Raw genomic sequence first — 21,404 nt, 5'->3', positions numbered from 1 at the left:
TTGCTATTAAGTTTTCCTCTTCTTTCTTTTTTTTTTTTTTGAGGAAGATTAGCCCTGAGCTAACATCTGCTGCCAATCCTCCTCTTTTTGCTGAGGAAGACTGGCCCTGAACTAACATCCATGCCCATCTTCCTCTACTTTATATGTGGGACGCCTACTGCAGCATGGCTTTTGCCAAGCGGTGCCATGTCCACACCCGGGATCCGAACCAGGGAACCCCGGGCCGCCGAGAAGCGGAACGTGTGCACTTAACCACTGCGCCACCGGGCCGGCCCCTCCCCTTATTTCTTTTATCCCTTTTCTAGGCCATGGTATTTGACAGATTAGAACACACAAATGAACACAAGCATACTGTTAATAGTTATCTTTTTTTAAAAAAACATTGTTTAGGGAAAAAACGATACCAATTGGTTTATGTTTGACTTTTAAAAAGCTTTAAAGCAACTCTTGATAATATCACTGGAAGTAGGTTTTTTTGGAAAAAGTTAGCTTTCTTTGTAATTTGCTTTTGACTAAATCATTGAAATATAAGATGAGACACTTGAAGTTTTATACAAAGAGAAAAAGTAAACGAGTTAGCAACGTATCTGACACTGTGTAGACAGACACAGACAGGGACAGGCAAACCATGGTGAGCCAGGAATGGAAATTCTCATTCTATTTTGTACATATATGTACACCTGAATACTTCACATTCTCCTAAGCTTTGGCCCTATGCCTCTACCTTTCGCAGAATCCTTGTGCAATTCACAGTCATGTTTAAGAGCCTCTTGCCCTCCTTGCTTTCTTCCTTCCCTCTCCTCCTCCATCCCTCTCTCTGTCATGCCTTGTTCTTTAAACTTCACCCCATTCTGGAACAGGTCCCTAGGGTGTGTATATATATATGCGTGTGGCATTAGTTCTTAGTTACATTTGTGCAGGCTTGGCAGGAATAACATGGATCATTGAAATCCAGGGGTGACCCACAGAAACCCTTTTGGAGTTGAACTTTAGATCTTATTAGAAAGGCTTATGTAGGATGCCATTTCACTTTTCTCACTCCCTCTTGATCCTGTCTGGTAGAGGTGTTATTGAGTTTAAAAATGACCAAACCTAGGTGGAAGGAGGAAGAGAGGAAGAGAAGCAAGCATCAGTTGGGTGGTTCCTCGGGATCAATCTCTCTCCCTCTACATCTTCAAAATTATGAACTGTATTGATCTATCCATATTGATGTATGAACTCATTCTATCAAGAGCCAAAATTGAAGTGGAAAATGGAAAGTGATCATTTATTAGAGCTGATGAGTGTCAGCCTTGTATGGAAACAAAACAAAACAAACAAAACTACACAGGCCTGAATGGCCCCCCTTTCAACCCTTGGATTGCGTATGGCCAGAGGCAGACGGGGCCTGGGGAACCAGCAAGACTTGATAGCAGTTGACAAATATCCTGTCTGTTTTCAGTGGCTTAGAACTTGACTGTAAGTTCCTTGAGGCTGGAAAACCATTTATGTTCCTTCTTCTCTTTTATACTTCTGCCCAGAATGATTCAGAGGCCTTCATTTGAGGACTCATGAGACATCTGTATAATTCTCAGTTCCGCTAATTCTTCCAGCCATTAGCCATCTTGGGGAGGTCATTTCACCTTTGAAGCATCAGTTTCTTCATCTGCAAGCTGAAAGATTGATTGAGAAGTTTCCAGTATTTTTTAATCTGGGGACCCTTTCTAAAAGTTTTTGATTCTTTGGATGACAAATTTCCATGCCTTTGTTAGCAGATTAGGGTCAAGGTACTGTTTATATAGAGTCCTGCAGAGCATTTAACCTGTACCCTCATTTTGGCTATAAAGCCTTTTGGAATGTAAAAAAGCTTATGGATTCCACTCTTCTCTTTGCAAACCCTTTCCAGGACCTCAGGAAAGAATATTTGGGTCCATTCTACATACTATCTGCAGCCCATTCAAATTCCTACAGCCAACAAACATTTGTTGAAGGAGTCAGGTTCCCACATGACCTGTTGGAAGCTTCAGGGAGCTTGAGAAGATTCTGGTTCTTTGCTGACAAAGCCCTATGGTGATTTTATTGAATAATGAAGTTAAAACAGTGTTTCTGCCTTTGGTAAACCACCCATTCTTGCCCACTGCATGGCAGTGCGGGATCTTTACTCAGCTTGATTGCATGGGGTCGGATGGGTGGTGAGATGTGTGTTCATTTGGCATTCAGCTTAGCATGCTTCAGAATCCTACCTCCCCCACAGGCTTTTTCATATCATCTTCATGTTTGTTTCAATGGGCATGGGATGAAATCATTCATGGTAAGCTGGGTTGAATTACAAACTCGAGGTACCAATCCTATCCACCCAACTCTGTTAGATGTTGCTTAAAGACTGCTAGCTAAGTGCTGTGTTTCTTTTAGCATGTTTAATATTTCAAAAGAAGGTTTTAATAAAGATATGTAAAAACAAATCAAGAAGAGCCTTAAACAGGTATTTGTATACCCATGTTCATAGCAGCATTATTCATGAGAGGCAACAGGGGGAAGCAACCCAAGTGTCCATCAGTGGATGAATGGATAAACAAAATGTGGTCTATCCATACAGTGGAACGTTATTCAGCCCTAAAAAGGAAGGACATCTGACACATGCTACAGCATGGAGGAACCTTGAGAACATTGTGCTGAGTGAAATAAGCCAGTCACTAAAGGACAAATACTATATGATTCCATTCATATCAGATACCTGGAGTAGTCAAATTCACAGAGACAGAAAGCAGAACAGTGGTTGTCAGGGACTGGGAGGAGGGGGGAAAATGGGGAGTTATTGTTTAGTGATACGGAATTTCAGTTTGGGAAGATGAAAGAGGTTCTGGAGATGGATGGTGTTGATGGTCGTACAATAATGTGAATATGCTTACCGCCACTGCACTGTACACCTTACAGTGGCTAAAATGGTAAAATGTTGTGTTATGTGTATTTTACCACAATAAAAAAAGGAATCAAAAACAATATGACAAATATGCAACACCCTTCTACCCGCCATCAGCTAAGAAATTTTAAAAATGAACAATTACAGTTGACATGTCATATATATTACCTTTTCTCAGTTGCTTTGTATGTTTTTTGAGGAGTGAAGGATGACTTGGGTAAGAGTTCTGTGTCAGGAGAGCTTTCCTTTTGCTTTATTTTTCTTTTGTGTTTCTTAGCTAAAGATAAACATACTCTAACAAGTGGGACATTAATAACATTTTCCTGTCCTTTAAAATTAGTGTCTCTAGAAACTTCTAAAAGGAATCTTTCTAGAAACTTCTGTTTACCCTTTTAGGCCTTGAAGAATATGGACAAACAGTCAAGGAAAATAACACCAGGATAGAAGAATGATGCAGTGCATTTGCAGCCTTTATCCTCCCTTAGCATGTGTTTGAAACATTTTTGGGGGACCTGCTCTGTGCCAGGCATTGCTGAATCAGTTATCTGTTGCCACAATAAGGCTGCATAACAATCAATCACAAAATTTCAGTGGCATACAACAATAAGAATTTATTTCGTCTGAATCTGGGGCCAGCTGGAAGCTGGTGAGGTGGCTTTTCTGATTGTGGCTGGGCTTCCTCATGTGTCTGGAGGTCAGCTAGCATTTGACTTGGCCTCCGCTGTATGCCTGGGGTGACTCAGCCCTGCTCTGTGTATCTCGCATCTCCAGCAGGCTAGCTTGAGTGTGTTCACAGGGCAGTGGTGGGGGTGAACAGAGCGAGTGGCAACATCAAGTTCTCTTGAGGCCTAGGCTCCAAACTGGCACATTGCTACTTTGCAAAACAAGTCACGTGGGGTGGGGAAATCTACTCTGTCTTTAAGGGAGGCACTCTAAAGTCATATGACAAATGGCACGGATACAGTGAAGGGTGAAGAGTTAGGGCCTAAATGCACTCAGTCCACTGCAGCCTGTGCAGAGTGTTCCAGTAGGGACATCTAGGCCATCCTCTAAACAACCCTGAGCAGAAGGTAGCATCGTCCTCAGTTTACAGTTGAAAAACCGAGACTCAGGGAGTTTCTGACCTATCAAAGACTGTACTTCTGGTGGGTGGTGTGATTTGGGGTTGGCCCCGGATCTGTCAGACCCCTTCCTCCCTGCTGCAGCACTTTAGATGACTGCCTATTTCTGAAAACATCTGCTTTGCCTTCTCTGCCTCTATATTTGCCCTTCTCACCCCTGCTCTCTATTTTTCTCTATTTTTTTTTTTTTTGAGTAAGATTAGCTCTGAGCTAACTGCTGCCAATCCTCCTCTTTTTGCTGAGGAAGACTGGCCCTGAGCTAACATCCATGCCCATCTTCCTCTACTTTATATGTGGGACGCCTACCACAGCATGGTGTGCCAAGTGGCGCCATGTCCGCACCCGGGATCAGAACCAGCGAACCCTGGGCCGCCGAAGCAAAAAGTGCACACTTAACCGCTGCGCCACTGGGCCGGCCCCCACTTTTCTCTATTTTGCTGACTCCTCTTCTCCAGCTTCTTAAATGTAAGCTGTTTTCATGGTTCTGTCTTTGGCATCTTCCATTGTGTCTACTGGCTCCGGGGCTCAGCCAATGCCACAAAGCATCCAAGCCCCCAAACCTAACCTTGGGGCCAGACCTCCCTCCTTGCTTCCCTCGTCCTTCACCTCCGCTCTCAGACGCTCTGTGCTGGTTAATGATCTCTCAGCTGCAAGACACAGACGCCCTGGTTTAACCTGGCTTCGGTTGTAAGGAAATGTCTGTCTTGCACAACAGGAGGTCCAGAGGCAGGCAGGCTCCTCGGGCCTCGGGTTTCTTCTCTCTCTGCCCTGCCTCTAGCTGAGTTGGCTTCATGCTGTGGCCAGCAAGTAGGGCAATGGGTTTCCCCCGTTACATCCAGTGGGGGAAGGACAGAGAGCTTCTCTTCTTTGAGATGCCCTGGGCAGAGCCATCTTTGTTTCTCACTCTGCCACCCTGGCTTAGGGCTGCCTGCCCATCCCTGGCTGTACGTAGCCCAGGTTTGGTAGTCTAAGGCGCTGTGTCCCTAACTGTCCCCTCGTGGTTGAGCAGCAGACTCTCCTGCCTGTCAGATTCGTACTGCTGCTTCTGCATTTTAGTTGGTGGCATCTCAACCTTCATTTCTTCCTATCGATCCTTCAGGGTCATTTTTACTCCTCCTTCTCCTTCATCCCCTTGGTCATTTGTTTGTTGTTCTTTCCTTTGTTTTTGAGATCATTCCTTAAAGGCCTGTTCTGAGCTGGGCTCTGGGTGAGCCCCTAGTAATCCACTGGAGGCCAGCTCAGTGGCTGCTCACAAGAGTCCAGGATTTGAGAATCAGACAGTCTCAGGCGCTCTGGGCAGAGTGGGGAGAGCGTTACGCACTGGGTGCTGTGCTGTCCTACAGTGGTGGTGATGGGGGGCCTAACCCTGCCTCAAAGGCAGTTAGGGAAGGCGTCTGGGGTAGGGCAGTGCTTCAAAGCTGACGATTCAAACTTAGCAATGTCTCTTGCTGTTCCTTAAAAAAAACTCATCCCTGGTCTCTGATTAGGACCCTTCTCACTCCTTCCTGTAGACCAGGGGTCAGCAAACCACAGCCCGTGGGCCAAATCTGGTACTGCCTGGTTTTGCAAATAAAGTTTTATTGGCACACAGCCACGCCCATTCATTTCTGTTTTGTCTATGGCCGCTTTTTTTCTACAACAGCAGAGGTGAGTAGTTGCCACAGAGACTGCAAAGCCTAAATGACATACTTTCTGGTCCTTTGGAGAAAGTTTGCCAACCCTGCTGTAGAGGAGTAGAAAAACTCAAGTCCTGCCCTCCAGGAGATTTCGTCTTGCAAAAGGAGACTTACTTATATGTAATGCATAGAACACTTTGTAATGAAGCCTGTTGAAGTAAAGATATTTAAGTGCTGAAGCGAATAGTACAGATAAAAATCTGTGATGTTGGAGAGATTCATGTGCATTTATTTCTCTCCTTCTCTCCCTCTACTGTTCCTTTCTCTACTTTATGAATGAATCTACATTCATTTTCTTGCTCAAGATTTCTAGATTGACACTTTGCAGCTTTACAATTTCTAAATTGATACTTTTCATGACGCCCGGTTCCCTCCCTCTGAGGGGGAGAGTGGAGGGGCAGATCAGTTTGGCAAATGAAAAGTCTGAGTATGAGATACCATTTTTTAATGCACCTTTGCTACTCACCCAAACTTAGAAGAAAAGTAGGACTTGCTTAACTAAATGAGAAAAATCTTTATTTGCTTTGAGCAAAGAGACCACTTATGCATGACTAACATATTTGTTTGAAACAAAATCTGTTTAAAAAACTTTCCCTTACGGGTAGCCCAGTCGCTTTGTCCGCACTGCTCATTCACTAGGAAACCCGTCATTTTCTGGATGACACCCCCCCCAGAGGTTGGCAGCAGAGCCATCCTCATCCCCTAGAGGAAGCCCGCAGAAACGGGCTCTGCTGTTCCGATTTTCACAAGATCCGCCCACTCAGGAAGGCAGCTTTTCTGCCGTAGTCTTGTTCAGACCTCACTGCTCTCCTGCTTTTCATTTGACTTGTACATTTTCCAATAGACTCACCCTAAGTTTTCTTAGTTAGACTTAATATAAAAATACATGCTTAGTGTAAAAAATTAATGAAGGAAAGTGATGGTATAAAGCGTAACATAAAATCCCTTCCCCTGGTCACGCTCCTAGGAGGAGACCCAGCTTGTGGTTATCTCCTCAGATCTCCACGTGTAAATATTAGGACAAACCATAAGAAATTGCAGAGATTCGACCACAAAAAAATGTCGATTTCAGATGGTACAACCTTATCTAAGTACATAGTAATGCAGACATAATAGTATTTTTAAAAATACAGTTGGGATCATACTGTTTGTGCTATATTGCCATTAGTTATGTCAGCTTGAAGAGAAGCTTGGAAATCTTGCTGTACCAGTTCATATAGAGCAACGCCACTCTTTAATAGTCCCTGTGTAGATAGACCGTGACTTAAATAACCAGGGCATAAATAACCCTGTCCTTAAATAAATGGAGGACATTTAGGATGATTCTTGTTCTTTACTCTTCTGAATAGTGTAGCAGTGAACATTTATGCATATATCTTTGCACATCTCATGTAAGTTATCTGGCGTATAACTTCCTAAAAGTGGAACTGCTGTTTTCTTGATTAAAAAAATTGTTTTTTGAGTATTTGTCAGATGCCTCTGGTCTCATTTGGTCTTGCTGACCTTAGAGTCCTTCGTCCTCTAGTGATACCACAAAGATGGGACCACAGTGGAAGTCAGGCAGCCCCTCCAGTCAAATCCTGTGCAGTTATAAACATCGGCACAAACTGCCCTCCCTTTATGGACCATTTGTGCACTTACTGCCTAGCAGGCACTGGGGACACACATGCAAAGAATTGACAGTGCAGCTGCCTAGGACAGGGAGGAAGAGGTGTATATGAAGCCACATGGTACGTAGGGGGGAGCCTGAGGGACTTCTTTATCCCTAGGTCAGGGGGGGAACCTTGTAGTGCTTTTCATAACCTCACTAGCTAGCAAAGGGAGAGAAACACAGGACTCAGTTGGAGGGGGGACATTGAGGTGGTGGCAGGTGTCAGCCTGCAAATTAGCTGTGCTGGCCTTCATGGAAGGGAGCAATGGGCATTGAGCTCAGCTGAGCCAAGGCACCAGATGACAGAGCAGAGCTCTCGCCAGCCACTGATCCGGGTAGTAACAGGACACTTGGCAAGCAGCTTCCTGACCGCTGTGCCACACAGCCATTCGTGGATCAGGACACGTGAAGTTGCTCGATGTGGTTCTTTTGTCATGATGTGCCGCTCCAAAGCCTATGAAACATTCCAACAAACAAAGTCCAAATGTTTTATTTACTGCTTTATTTTACATCTAGAATTCCCCCTTGCACCTTTGGGTTTCCTTGCAAACCATCATCTTGAAAACAAGGATTAGGAGTTCTTAACTTTTAAAAAAAATTGTTGTGGAATCTGTTTGCCAGTCTGTTGAAGCCTATGGACCCCTTCTCAGAATAATGTTTGTAAATGAATAAACGAAAATCCATAGGGTACAAAGGAAATCAATTATACTGAAATATAGTTATCAAAATATTGCGAAAACTTAAGTAATATATATCTTTTATTGATGCATTAAATAGCAAGACCCAGCAGTGGGTCAAGAAGCTATCATAATTTTGAAGTAGGGGGTGAATGTAAGTGATATTTAAAGATAACTGCAGCGACCATGATATGAAATGAAAATATTTATCCACGTAATGGGAAATAAATCAAATCCACAGGTGCTGCTAATACCAATGTGGCTTGTTGCCTATATGCAGAGTGGAGAGAAAGACCAGATTTCAGTTTGAGGACAGTAAAAATAAAGATGTAATTTTCTTCCCATCCATGTTTAGACTCCGTGAATTCTATCCACGAACCCCAGTTAAGAACCTCTGCTTTTAGATACAGAAGAAGGAATTGTGGGGATGAAAACCCTCATTTGCATAAGGAAAATTCATTAATACCTAGGCTTCCCCCCTTCTTTATTCTGATGGGGATGAGAAGGGAAACTATATTAAAAATGAGTCACATTTAAAAACCATTTTGACCACCTGCAATAAAGATCTTTCCCCTCCTTCCTAAAGAGAGAGAGAGAGGAATTTTCACTCATGCTTTAAGTCTCCCAGCATAGTGGCCATTTTTTGGGACTAATTTTAAAAACTGGGAAACTCTAGATTTGTCTATGGTGTGTATCTCCCCCTGAGAATTCTCTAAGAATAGGTAAGATAGATGGACCCCAGCTGAGGGTCTCTAGGATTTTTCTAGACCACTGTTACAGTTCCTAATATGCATGTGCGCATGAATACGCCCACTTCTTCTCTCCCCATCTCCCCGTTAACTGTAATATTTGGGGGGTCTGATGGATCCATTTGTCAGCAGCAAAGCTGAGAATGCCTTTAAAAATAGATATGTTAGGGGGTCGGCCCCGTGGCCGAGTGGTTAAGTTTGCGCACTCCGCTTCGGCGGCCCAGGGTTTCGCCGGTTCGAATCCTGGGCTCGGACATGGCACCGCTCATCAAGCCATGCTGAGGCGGCGTCCCACATGCCACAACTAGAAGGACCACAACTGAAAATACACAACTATGTACCAGGGGGCTTTGGGAGAAAAAGGAAAAATAAAATCTTAAAAAAAAAATAGATATGGTAGAGGGAGTATGTTGGATAGAAGGGAGAAATCTTGTTTATGCTCAACAAATAACTTATATTTAGAATCTTCCTTGAGTTTTTCCTTTGAAATTCTGTATTCTCATTTCACTTGAATGACTCTGCATGGAGCATTTAAAAGCGGATCAAACAGAACTCTATAAATATGTTGAGTTTTGGGGGGCATTTTGCCAAAATCAGCCTTGCTAAAGCAGAGAAAAGCAATGTGCTTTATGTATCAGATTTTCTCCTCTGAACATCACACTCCCTCCGCCAGAGAGGTGGTGGCCTGGGCTGGGGGATTCAGGCCAGGGACACTGTGGAGCAGACCAAGTCCCTTTGGTATGGTCTGCTGTGGGTTGGGTCGTTCGGATTAAGGGGCATGCTGAAAGGCCACAACCAGTCCCTGGGACCAGCCTGAGGAAAGGAGAAAACCAGCAGGGTGTTTTGAGACGTCATTTGTTTATCAGTGTGATTGCTTTATCTCACTCTGATGGGAAGGGAAGGCTGGTGAAGAAAAATTGGTTGGCCTGGTATAAATAATTAACAAAGTTGTCTTTTAACATATTTATGAATGTAAAGACAAATGGAAAAAAGGGAGGGAGTCAGGTGGCAGCAAGCCCTTCTTTAAAGCAGGTCTGTTCCCATCATTCCAATTTTATCCATGAGAAAACTGAGGCCAAGAGCCATGGAGTGGGCTGCATGAGGTGGTTGCAATGCTGGGTCCACTGGATTATCTGTCTCTTCAGTGTTGTGAGGCCCAGGATTCTCTTTACGTGCTTTAATGCTATTAGTGTGGACCACGTGTCCATGAGCTGTAAAATCAGACCCCTGTGTCCTTTCAGATGGCTAATTCATACCATTTTTATAAGACGGTTGAGGTGGAGGATGTTATGGTTGGAGTTCTTCACGCCTTGGCACCAAAATCACAGATGTGGCTTCTAAGGAAATATCAGGTGACACTGTTAACATTGAAAATATCCATATTCAGCCTCTCTTTTCAGAAACTCAGTTATTAAATGAATGGTCCCTTTCTGTGTTTCGCTGGCAGTATAAACTCATTTTTTTCTGGTCATACGTTAATTGATTGACTTTAAGACTGCTTTCAGTGGCTTCTGTAAATAGGACATTAGACTCTGAAGTTTCTAGGACTGAGAAAGGACTAGATCGGGGATTTGTGTTCCTCCTCTGTTTCTAGATATGTGGCACCTGGGCTCACAGATGGATCAAGAGTGGGCATTTGTGATGAAATGGCATCCGCCTAATCATCATGAGGCCTACGTGGGTGTTGGCACATAAGTTGCATTTGTTGGAAAAGGTGTGTGAAAAAGAGCTGAGAGGTATCAGAGCTGAAGGGGTGGAGACAAACATATAAATTGACACTCGGAGATAATTTAAATACAGTGAGGTGAGGACAGTGCTAGAGAAAAGCAGTGGTTGTTAGGGGAACCCACAGAGGGAGCTCCCATGGCCGAGTGTGTGTGTGTGTGTGTGTATGTGTGTATGTGTTTTCTCCTGTGAGTCAGTGAGTGTGAGTGAGTTCAGAAGATGCACACAGAGCCCCTCCATGGCCAAGAGGGAGATGTCTGGCTGGGCTGTGTGGTCTGCAGAGTCAGGCCAGGGAAAATGACCTTAGATTGGTAACTGCTAGGATATTGTGGGGCTCCTTGAGTTTCTGTCAGAGCATCTGATCACAATAATAACTAGTGTGGATTACAGGTGTGGAGCCGTTTCTCTGGGCTCACACCTCCCGTTGTCTTCATGGACCAGCCACAACCAGTTGTTATTGGGAGGTAAGAGCCCCCTTGTCGTTCAGCCTGTGACAACCATCTTTCTGCCTGATTCAACTGGTATTTATTTATTTACTTAGAGAAAGGGAACTAAGTTTACTATTAATATCATCAAAGTGTGATCAGAAGGCTAAGTCTCATAATGCAAGATAATTATTTTAATGGGTGACTGTGATGATTTAAAAAAATTATTACAGCGTATTACATGCTCTTTGGAAAAAAAATTGACGTGCAGAAACATTTAAATGAGTCTCTCTTTATGCTCCCCTAATCCTCATTTCCAGCAATACCACTGTTACTTTGGGGTGTGTGCTTCCATACCATTTTCTTTGCTTACACAAGTGTGTTCATGCACACACACACCTTTTTCTCATTCATTTAATTGTATTAGACCCCCTCACGTGTTAGTTGAATGTTGAATGAATCCATTTATTCATTAGTAAACGTTTGTTGAGTGCATACTCTGTGCTAGGAGTAAATAAAAGAGTCCATGGCAGAGGTTATGGAGGGAAGGATGCGGGGGGTCTGTGTTTACAATGTTGGGATCGTATCGTACATACTGTGTGATTTGGTCTTTTAACTTTGTGTATGATGGACACCTCTTACACGTCAGTACTCATCGAGGTGCTTGCTCAATTTAATGGCTGCTTAGTGTCCGATGGCCTGGACATACCATGATTTATGTAACCATTCCTTCTCAGTGGACATTGAGGGTATTTCCTGTGTAGATCTCTGTGCATGGATGCATTTGCTCTTAGAAACAATGATGCCCTGGACATTTTTATTCATAGGTATCTCTCTGCCTGTTTAAAACAAGTATTTTGTGTTTTTTAAGAGGACTAAATTCGAAATCAAATATACATAATTTTTCGGTCAGATATAGCCCTGCTTTACTGTTTGGTATGGATAATTGACAGTGGACCATACTTGGAAAAAGAAAGCAGTTACAGTATATCAGGCGTTGTCTAGTATCACAGATGCTTCGGGCTATGCTGTTGGTGGAGAACGAGGCACCTTCGACACAGTAGCCAGACCACAGGGGCCACCATCTTTCCATCCCTGTAGCTGTAACAATTCAAGGTGGCATTGGCTTTTTTCTTTAAATTGTAGCGAAAAACACATAACGTAAAATTTACCATCTTAACTATTTTGGCATTGCCTTTTAAGCACCTGTAGGTGAGTGCCCTGTGTAACACCAGGTTGAGGCTTTAACTCTTTCCCTTCTCCCTTCCTGTCCTTCTCCAGTGCCCCTCTGACTGTCTGGGAATTTGTGTTCACAAAACTGCAGCCCACAGACAGAATGTGGAATAGGTACTCGTTAGTTTGTTCATCCATCCATTATCAAGAATGGATTGAGTGTCTGCTCTAACAGGCACTGAGCTAGGTGCTGGGGATCAAAGACAAGTAAGAGAGGGTCCTTGGCTCCCAAAGGGGGCTACAGACACATATCAACTGATGATGATACTGTATAGCCGCCTCTCCTTCACTGCAAATATGATTCCTTCCACCGTGTTTTTCGGGCTTTCTCTGTCTTTCGTTGTCTTCTGTTGGGCCATCTGCACGCTTCTAGGTTCCCTCCCCCAAGCTGTCATGCACATCTCTGACACCAGGTACTTCTCCATAGATCACTGTCTTCATCACATCTTGTTGTCACTTCTCTGCCTAAAAACCTTGTCTGGGCAGGTTCTCATAAAATAAAGTCCTCATCCTTAGCTTGGCATCCAAAGTCTCCCAGAAATGCACTCCCCAATCTGCCTTCCTGGTATTATCTTGGGTTGGTGAAAGAAGAGGGCTGCAGACCACAATTTATTAACTCGTGTGCCTTGGACAAGTTATCCAGCCTTTCTGTGCTCATCTATAAAGATGGTGCCACCCCTAACCTCATAGGGTTGGTGCGAGGAGTTGAGGGAAGGCACATAATGTGTCTAGCATGGTTCTTGGCACATAGCAGATATCTAATCAATGTTCGTTTCCTTCATCTCCAGCAAGACTCAGTTGATTTTCCTTATGTAACTTTGGACTTTACCCACCTCCCTGCCTGCCACCCATGGCTCAGAAGCCCTAATAAATGATTCCCTACTGGGTCTACGTTTTTCTCCTGTATTCTGGTGGGACTTGGGAGTAAATGAGCACTGGCTTAGCTGTCACCTCTTTTCAGATGAACCTTGCCTTTGAAGTAGCAGGCAAATGGATTTGCTGTTTTCCGCCATGCAAAGATGTTGATTACACACATCCCTAGGAGATCAAGCAGGCTCATCCCCAGGGACCAAACAGTGCTAGTTAATTAAATACTGTATATTTCCACTGCAACAGTCCAACCACAGCCAAGGGGAGTTTGTAAAGAAAGACACATGAGTTCCTTTTTTTCTGGCATGCCATCGGCCTCTAAAGTATTCTCCTCTTCCTCTGAGTTACGTTACACTGAAACAGGATGATGAGTGGGAATTGTCCTAGGAAAGGGTATGATGCTTGGTCCACAAGATCAGGAATTCAGCTTCTCTTCCCTTGCACCCAGGATCCACTGCGTGTCTCAAGTAAAATGGATGATTCTCCATATTTATTTAGTTTACTTTGTATTTTTTTTCCATCTTGAAATGGGAAGCCTGGCCCCTTGAACAAATTGAGGTTTCCGACTCAAGAACAGCTTCTTTAAGAAGCCGGCATGCTGGTCAGTAACTTGGGGGATTGTCGTACCCCCGGCAGTGTTTGCTAATGAATTATAGCAGAGATCATGGTCTTTTGCATCCCCTGGTCCCCCAGGAACATGTTTCCAGAGCTAGAGACAGCTTAGTGCAACTGTTCCAAAGGTCTGCAAAATCAAAATCACAGCACGGCAGAGTTCACCTGGGTTATGTATTAGGATAATATTGCCAAATAAGTTTGATTTTTCTCCCTTTGAGGAAAAGAAGCTGAATGTAGGACCTGTATAACATGGTTCTGGAAAGGTCCCATTTATTTTTGGAGAACTGATCTGTCTAGATGTCTCTCGACCCTGGCTGTATGTTAGAATCACCTGGGGAGCTCTTAAAATCCAGATGCCCAGGCTGCACCCCAGACCAGTGACATTGGGGTATCTAGGGGTAGGGCCCAGGCATCTGTATTTTCCCCCTAAAATTTTTATTTAGAAAAATTTCAAATGTACAGAAAATGTAACAATAATACAGTGAGCACCCATCTAGATTCACCAATTGTTAGCATTTGCCACATTTACTCTCTCTCTCTCTCTATCTCTATGTATGTATGTGTGTGTGTGTGTGTGTTTCTTAAACAATTTTTTTCTCTTTTTGTTTTTTTTCTTAATTTGAAATTAAGTTACAGACATAAGAATACTTCATCCCTAAATACTTTGGAACAAGGACATTCTCCTGTGTAACTGCAATGGAATTAACACACGCAGGAAATGTAACATTAACATAATGCTATGATCTGGTATTAGTCCGTATTCAAATTTCCCCAGTTCATCTAGTAATGTCCTTTATAACCTTTTTTAAAAACCCCGAATCCAATTAAGGTTTGCATTATATTTAGTTGTTATACCTTTTTACTCTTTTTAAATCTAGAACAGTTCCCTAGCCTTTTAAAAATCTTATGTGATATTGACTCAAAAAGGATTCTCTTTAAAAACCAGGTCAGTTTTTGTAGACTGTCCCTCGTTTTGGATTTGCATGATTGTTTCCTCATGGTCAGATTTAGGTTAAATGTTTGGGGCAGGAACGCTCTGTAGGTGTTAAGTCCTTCTCAGTGCTTCACAGAAGGAGGCAGCTCATGTTAATGTGGCCCATCATTGATGATATGAACTTTAAGGCTGAGTCTGCTAGGTTTCTCCATTCTGAGAGAAACATTTTCCTTTTGTAATCAAGAAATAATTTGGGGGGAGATACTTTGAGACTTTGTGAATATCCTAATCCCCAAAAAGCTTTCGCCCAGTGATTTTAGCAACCATTGATTCTGACAAGAGTCAACGGTTGCTGTGATGGTTACAAAATGGTGATTCTTTCTATCACTTCTTCATTTATTAGTTAACATTCTTTGTAAAGAAGAGCTTTCCCTTCTTGCCCCATACCTATCCATCTAATCTTATCCATTCATCTAGCTAGCTATCAACCTAGTTACCTATTGAATGTATCAATATGGGCTCATGAACTTTTTTGGAATGAATAAATTACAATACATCCCTTGGTACATGCTGTTACTGTCCCAAATTTGACCAGTGAAAGCCCTATCAGGCTGATCCCTGTTTCCTTTTGAAATTACCCCTCAAGTGTGTGAGCACTTCATTAATTTTGGCCTACCCAAATACTCCAGTCCCACTTTGCATTTTCTTTGCCCCAGCCCTAGAAGAAGCCGTTTTCCCGTGGAGACTTAGCCTTCAGGGACTGCTGTTTAGAAAGTCGATCGGTAGCTTTATGAAAGCTCCCCAGGTGACTTCAATGTGCAGCCAAGACTGGGAACCACTGGTGAGAGTCCTCCAAAGGGAGACCACCTGTTCCCACAAAGCATTTTCCTATTGTCACCTATAATTAGTTGCGCTGACTCGTTGAGGTTTAGATTTTCGTTGGCGTGTCACTCGGGGGGTCAGATTTAAATGCAGGTCCCTGCGCCAACCCCAGAGAGTAGTTCTATAGGTCTGTTCTGCGTTTTCAACCTTCTGACACAGGTGGTCCCCAGGCCACATCTGGAGAAAATGCCAGAAGTAACTCTGGAAACAAAATTAGAGGCTTCTTCTGATTTTCCCTTTGACTTTTATCAGTGTTTTCTCTCTTGCAATATGATTTTGAGATACTGCCATGTTCCTTGAATGTGGTAAGGATCCATTTGATTGATTTAGTGGGTTCCTTGAAAATATCAAATGATTGAAACTCTTGTAGTTGTACTCGTGTTCTGTCATAGGAATGTGAGATATGAAAAAATTGGCTGTGTGAGTGTTGAAGGTTTTCAGTTGACCCAAAGACTCTTTTCAGCCACTGCAGTATTTGTTGTTATGTTTTTGTGGTCACTGAATGAATTGGCCTAGTAAGGTTTTCACATGTTGTGAGACCCCAGAAGGCTCTAAAATGTAGACGTGTGTGCTGTTTCTGAGGCTGGGTCATGGCACCCTTTACAGTTTATGCTATTTAATTTTCAGAGAATGTGAATGTACTGCATTTCCCCCCCATCCAGCTGGTTTTATTTCATTCAAATATGGGCTCCAGTTCCCAGCAGCTGTAAGGAAATGCTCCTGATTTGTGGTTTTTCACTTCCCGGTTTCACATTTTAACCATGTGCCATGTTAGCCCAGTGAGTCCTTTTTGCAGTCTCAAGATCCATAGCCAAGAATTCTTAGGAACAGTCAGACATGGGAGGCAGTGTCTCTGGAGGTGTATCTCCTGGCTTGAAATCCCAGGCCCTCCCTTTTCTAGCCGTAAGACCTCTGGTAAAATACTGGGTCTCTCTATGCCTCCTCAGTCTCCTTGTCTGTAAAAAGAGGGTCAGTGATCTACCCCAGAGGTTCCAGTGTGAGGATTAAATGGAGTCATACATATAAAGTACTTAGCAGTCTCTGGCACACAGTAAGTACTCAATAAATGTTAGCTGTTACTAGTTCAATAAACAAAGCTGGTCTTGAGTGGAAGGTGGTTATGAGGTCTAGTGAGGGAGTTGAGGATGTGCCTGCCTTGCCATCTGTGAGTGTGTGGGCCTGTGTTCCTACATATGAACACATGTTCATGCATGTGTATGTTGTGGCCATCATGCAATATGGCAGTAAAGCAGAGACGTATCAAGTATGCCTTGTGAAGTCTGCCTTATTCTTCCTTTTTTGGTAAGCTGCGTGTGCATATACGTTTGCATGTATGTCCATAAAACTTGTGTTTACTTCTTTCAGTTATGTGTAAGGAGTTAAGTGGTCCTGCCTAGAAAACGCATGCAGTGATAAAGGATGGTGGCAATGGCCCTGACATGAAGGAGGAAAAACATGTTTTCTCCTCTTTCTAGTTGTTCAAGTATAGATTTACATTGTTGGCCATGATCAGCAAATACATTTAATTTTTTAAGGAAAATTTTTCTTTCAAACTCAGTTTATTCCATAGAAAAAAAGCCCAATGAAATGTGTTAAAACTTGAGTCCATGTGGCCTGGGCTCTGGGCGTGAAGGTGGTAACTCAAACTAGGGGATTCCAAACCACGGCCTTGGGCAAGTCATACGTGTTTTTTATCCAGTTTATACCAGCTATCGAAAGGAGATGACATTGTTGTCTACATACCTCTTCGACGAAGGTCAAGACTGACTAGCAAACATCAGTGAAATGGCAGGAGAGGAAAAAGTGGCAAACGACATCCTTAAACTCCCTTAAATTTAAGATGGACGGAGGCAACTGAAATGCAGTGTCTCCTAACGTCAAACGTCCCCCCTGAACTGGGTTTTAGGTGTGTAGAACTGGCACACAAGATTAAAATAGTGATGTGCAGAAGTTGAGGCCTGGAAAAAAAAAAAAGGAGCAGTCCAGGAGTTTGGAAGTTATCTGTAATGAGAAAGCCATGGTGGAGGCCTAAGGCTGTGTTATGCAGTGTTGCAGGAAGCAGTTAAGCACAGAGTGCAGAGAATTTGAGGCAACATGTGAACTGAATTGGTTCCTGCAGCACTGGAGGGAGAGCTCTGAACTCAGGCCAAGGAGATACTGCCACTTACTAGCTTGGTGACCTTGGGTAAGTCACTGAGCCCCAGTTTCCTCATTTGCAAAATGGTTGCTCATTCTGGCTTCCTTTCTTTTTCTTTTTTTCTTTTTTTTCTGAGGAAGATTGGCCCTGAGCTGACATCTGTGCCCATCCTCCTCCACTTTATATGTGGGATGCCACCACAGAATGGCTTGATAAGTGTGGTGTGTAGGTCTGCACCCAGGATCCGAACCAGTGAACCCGAGCCGCTGAAGTGGAGGGTGTGAACCCAACCACTATGCCACTGGGCTGGCCCCCTTTCTTTTTCTTTTTAACTCTTGTGGTTGGCAGGATGAGATAGGGTGATGGGTATCAGAATCACTTTAGGGAAGACCACAAGCTGTCCCAGTGCCAGGGGGAATAACTGTTTCTGCGTGGGATCAGGTCAGGTGACCTTTACCACCAACAACCTCTGGATACCTACCTATAGGGCTCATTTTTCTTGGTCCTGTATGTTGACAATGTGCTTTATAGGACTTTATGCCACCAATTGAATAACCTTCTTAGAGGCTTTTAAGAAATATTAACTAGCCTGGCAGACAGAAATTAGTAAATGTGTCATTCTTCCTTATACGAGATAGGGCTTTATAGAAGTTCGATGCAGAGAGTTGGTTCAAGAGAAGTCTGATGATTCTATTCCGGGTCCTGAATCTGTTGAGTTAGTCTTTTCTCCAAGGAAAGACTCTCTTTTCTTCACTGTCACCTTTGCCATTTGTGTAGCGTTGGGTTAGATGTTGCTTTCTACAGAGGGTTTTGTGAAGGTATGAACTTATGTGTAACTGTAAGTTTTATGACTTCAGCTAACACTGGGTCTTTGGATGTTATTTTTAAGTCACTTTGGTCAGGACTTTGATGACTCCTGTGGCTGTGAGTGTCGAGTTTCAGACATTTGTCATGTTTACTTGTTTCATGTTTAGATTTGTATCTGCAGAGTTTGCTTTTAACATAACATCTAGCGAATAAAGCTCTTAAAGATTTATCATAGAACTTCATCTTAAGGGGGTGGCTATGGGGGTAGGAATCACAGGGAGCAGGAAATGGGTGCCAAGATTACCTCACCATCTAGACTTTCATAGCTAGAATGAGAAATCTGTATCCTTTATGATGCAGGGTGCTTGATTTGCCTTCTGTTGTGTTGGAAGCCATGGAATAATGGTAGCATTCTTTGCACTGGAGTACCACTCTTCCTGGCTTCTCACCTGGGAAAGCCAGTGGGGTGGGCCCTCTGTCCCTGGGAGAGCCAGGCCGTCCTTAGGTTGCCCTCTTCTGCCTGCTGACAGTGCAGTTAGCACCTGGGAATTGGTCTGAGAGCCCTGCATTTGTCCTCAAGACCAGGTGGCTTGTGATTTTGCGCAAAGGGGTGGAGTGTATTTGTGTAGTCGCCAGAGATGTGATTAGACAAGATATTCATTCTGAACTTCTGCCCTCTTCCCTCTGTTCAACTCTGTTCTTCTTTAGTGAGGTTCAGGCAGAGAAAAATGGAACAGAGAGAACTAGGCCACTGGCTTTTGAAAAATATTGATCAGTGAGCACATCAGATGTAGCCAAGGCCATCCCCTTTGTATGATGTCATGCTGCGTGGGGGCCTCAGTGTGGCCTGTGATCACTCCTGCAGGGACTTGCTTTCTCAGGGAAAAGATTAGAAAAGGAAAAGAATCCCTGTAGGCAGTATCCAAAAATAATGTAAGCATTTCTAAATGTGTTTCCTTGAGGCCGTTGATCCCTTTGATTTTCTAGGCCATGTGGTGGCAGGAAGGAATGATGTGAGGTGGTCAGCCTTGAGCAGCAAACTTCTGGGCAATGCTGATCTCAGTTCCTCTCTCCTATCCATGTCTCCCTGGCTTGGGCCTCTGCTGCTTCTGTCTGTCTGTCTCCCCCCTCCCTACACATACCATCATACATACCACATGCATGTTTTCCCCACAATGCATGTCTGTGGTGTGGATAATTGCATCTGTACTTGAACCAGCTCTAAGTCGAGGCCTCCCAGTTGGGCTACACTGGGTGAGTGAGATGCTGTTAACCTTGAGTGTCCTCCGGTGAAGTGAAGTATGGCCCTGGCTTTTTATCTTGATTTGCCTGGGTTGGTTCTGTGTAAGCAGCCAGGGATCCTGCTGATGGATCCCCTGGGACAGAGGAAAGAGGACAGAAGTGGATTTGTTGAACTCCTGCCGGGTGTTTGAAATGGCAGCAAGAGCAGGCTGAAATCTAATCAGCCTTTGCTTATCAGACCTGAATTCCAGCATGTTGAAAGGGTGACGATTAGTAAGAAAAAGGCCAGGATACTTTATCTTTTCCTTTTCACATTTGGGGAAGATTTCCTCTGTCTTGCTAGCATTAGAAGCAGACCATTCTTTTGACTCTACCACATCGTATCAGCTTTCATTAAAAATCAACAGCAGCAAATACAAAACCCCATCCATGGAAAACCGTTTAAGGCAACACTGTGCTCCAGCGCTTCAGGGGTGGGGTGTTTTGCCTTCTGCACCAACGGATTGGTTTCTCATATTCATGCCTTTCTGACCCAGCAGCTTTTAAAAGACCAAGAAGCATTGCTCTGCTTTCTACTGCCTCTCTATAAGAGACCAGGGCTGCCGTGCCTCTAGCCATGTCCCAGAGAGCATATTTGAGACAAGTCAGCTTAATTTGCCTGCATGCCTAGGAAGCCTCTCTTTAAAATCTAATTTTGAGAGAAGGGCTGTATCTAAATATTTCTCTTTTCCCATCTAGGCGAGCGACGGAGGCGCCGGTGCCAGGTGGCGTTCAGCTACCTGCCCCAGAATGATGACGAGCTTGAGCTGAAAGTTGGCGACATCATAGAGGTGGTAGGAGAGGTAAGTGTGCCAGGCGGGTAGGTATGGTGGCCTCATGTGGGCTATCAGAACCCACACATGGTTGACCTTGTCGTGGTGGATGTTAGAACTCAAAGAGACCTTAAACATCATCTAGTTGAGTCTCTTCTCAGAGGAAATAGGTTCCCAGGGAGGACTGCCACCAAGCCCATTGGGGGCAGATGTGGGGCCATTTAAAACCATTGTTATTCTAACACAGCATAGTAGGTACCTCTGAAATTCCAACCCAATGCCATAGCTTTTCTCCTCTTCTTCAATTGCTAGTAGACTCTGGGTATCCAGAGTGACCCTGATCCATCTCTAGAGGATGGATTCAGTATTCATTGTGGGGGATACTGTGGATTCAGAGGGAAGGAAAAGAAGTGACATTTATAGCAGGCCTAGTATGTGACAGATGTGACAAGGTTCTTTAGGCACTGGCCCATTGACTCATCACAACCACTTTATTTTGTATATGAGGAAAGGGGCTCAAGAGACCCTAGAAGAGGCAGGGCTGAGGGCTGAAGCCAGGTTCACCTGGCTGGAGACCCTCGTTCTTTCCACTGCACCGCATTCCCTTGTTCCTGCTTGGTCCTGGCTACTCAAAGGCAGCCCTGCTGGTGAAGTGTCATACCAGACACTGGCACGGGCTCCCAGGCTCCACTCCCTCAGGCCTGGGGGATCCTGGGCTTCAGACTTAGAACCTGATCGCTCACGCTGGTTCAACACATGTATCCATATATAGAAAGATCATTTTCCAGTTGCTTTGATTTCCTGAATACCATTTGACCTTACAGAAACCCATGACTTACGAAAGAAGACGCTAGAAGTCAAGGAGGAGAGTAAGTGAAATATGATGTGAGTGGAAGTGGCAGGGCTGATGCTAGCAGCCAGGTCTCCTGCCTTTCATACAAACATAAAG

At 43.8% G+C, this 21,404-nt stretch overlaps 1 protein-coding gene across 6 annotated transcripts in view; it reads left to right on the top strand.

Annotated features, from left to right (window-relative positions):
- The window catches only part of SH3KBP1 (SH3 domain containing kinase binding protein 1), a 314,407-nt gene that overhangs the window by 138,811 nt on the left and 154,192 nt on the right, over nt 1-21,404 (top strand). For all 6 annotated transcript variants that reach the window (XM_070502189.1, XM_070502186.1, XM_070502192.1 and 3 more), the window contains one exon: nt 20,382-20,485. In XM_070502189.1, the coding sequence (XP_070358290.1) occupies nt 20,382-20,485 (104 nt within the window). The remainder of the gene's footprint in view (nt 1-20,381; nt 20,486-21,404) is intronic.

This window comes from Equus asinus, chromosome X (genome assembly GCF_041296235.1).
Source record: "Equus asinus isolate D_3611 breed Donkey chromosome X, EquAss-T2T_v2, whole genome shotgun sequence".
NCBI lineage: Eukaryota > Metazoa > Chordata > Mammalia > Perissodactyla > Equidae > Equus > Equus asinus.
Note: the sequence above shows the minus strand (reverse complement) of the source record. Positions and strands in the feature narration are given on the sequence as shown.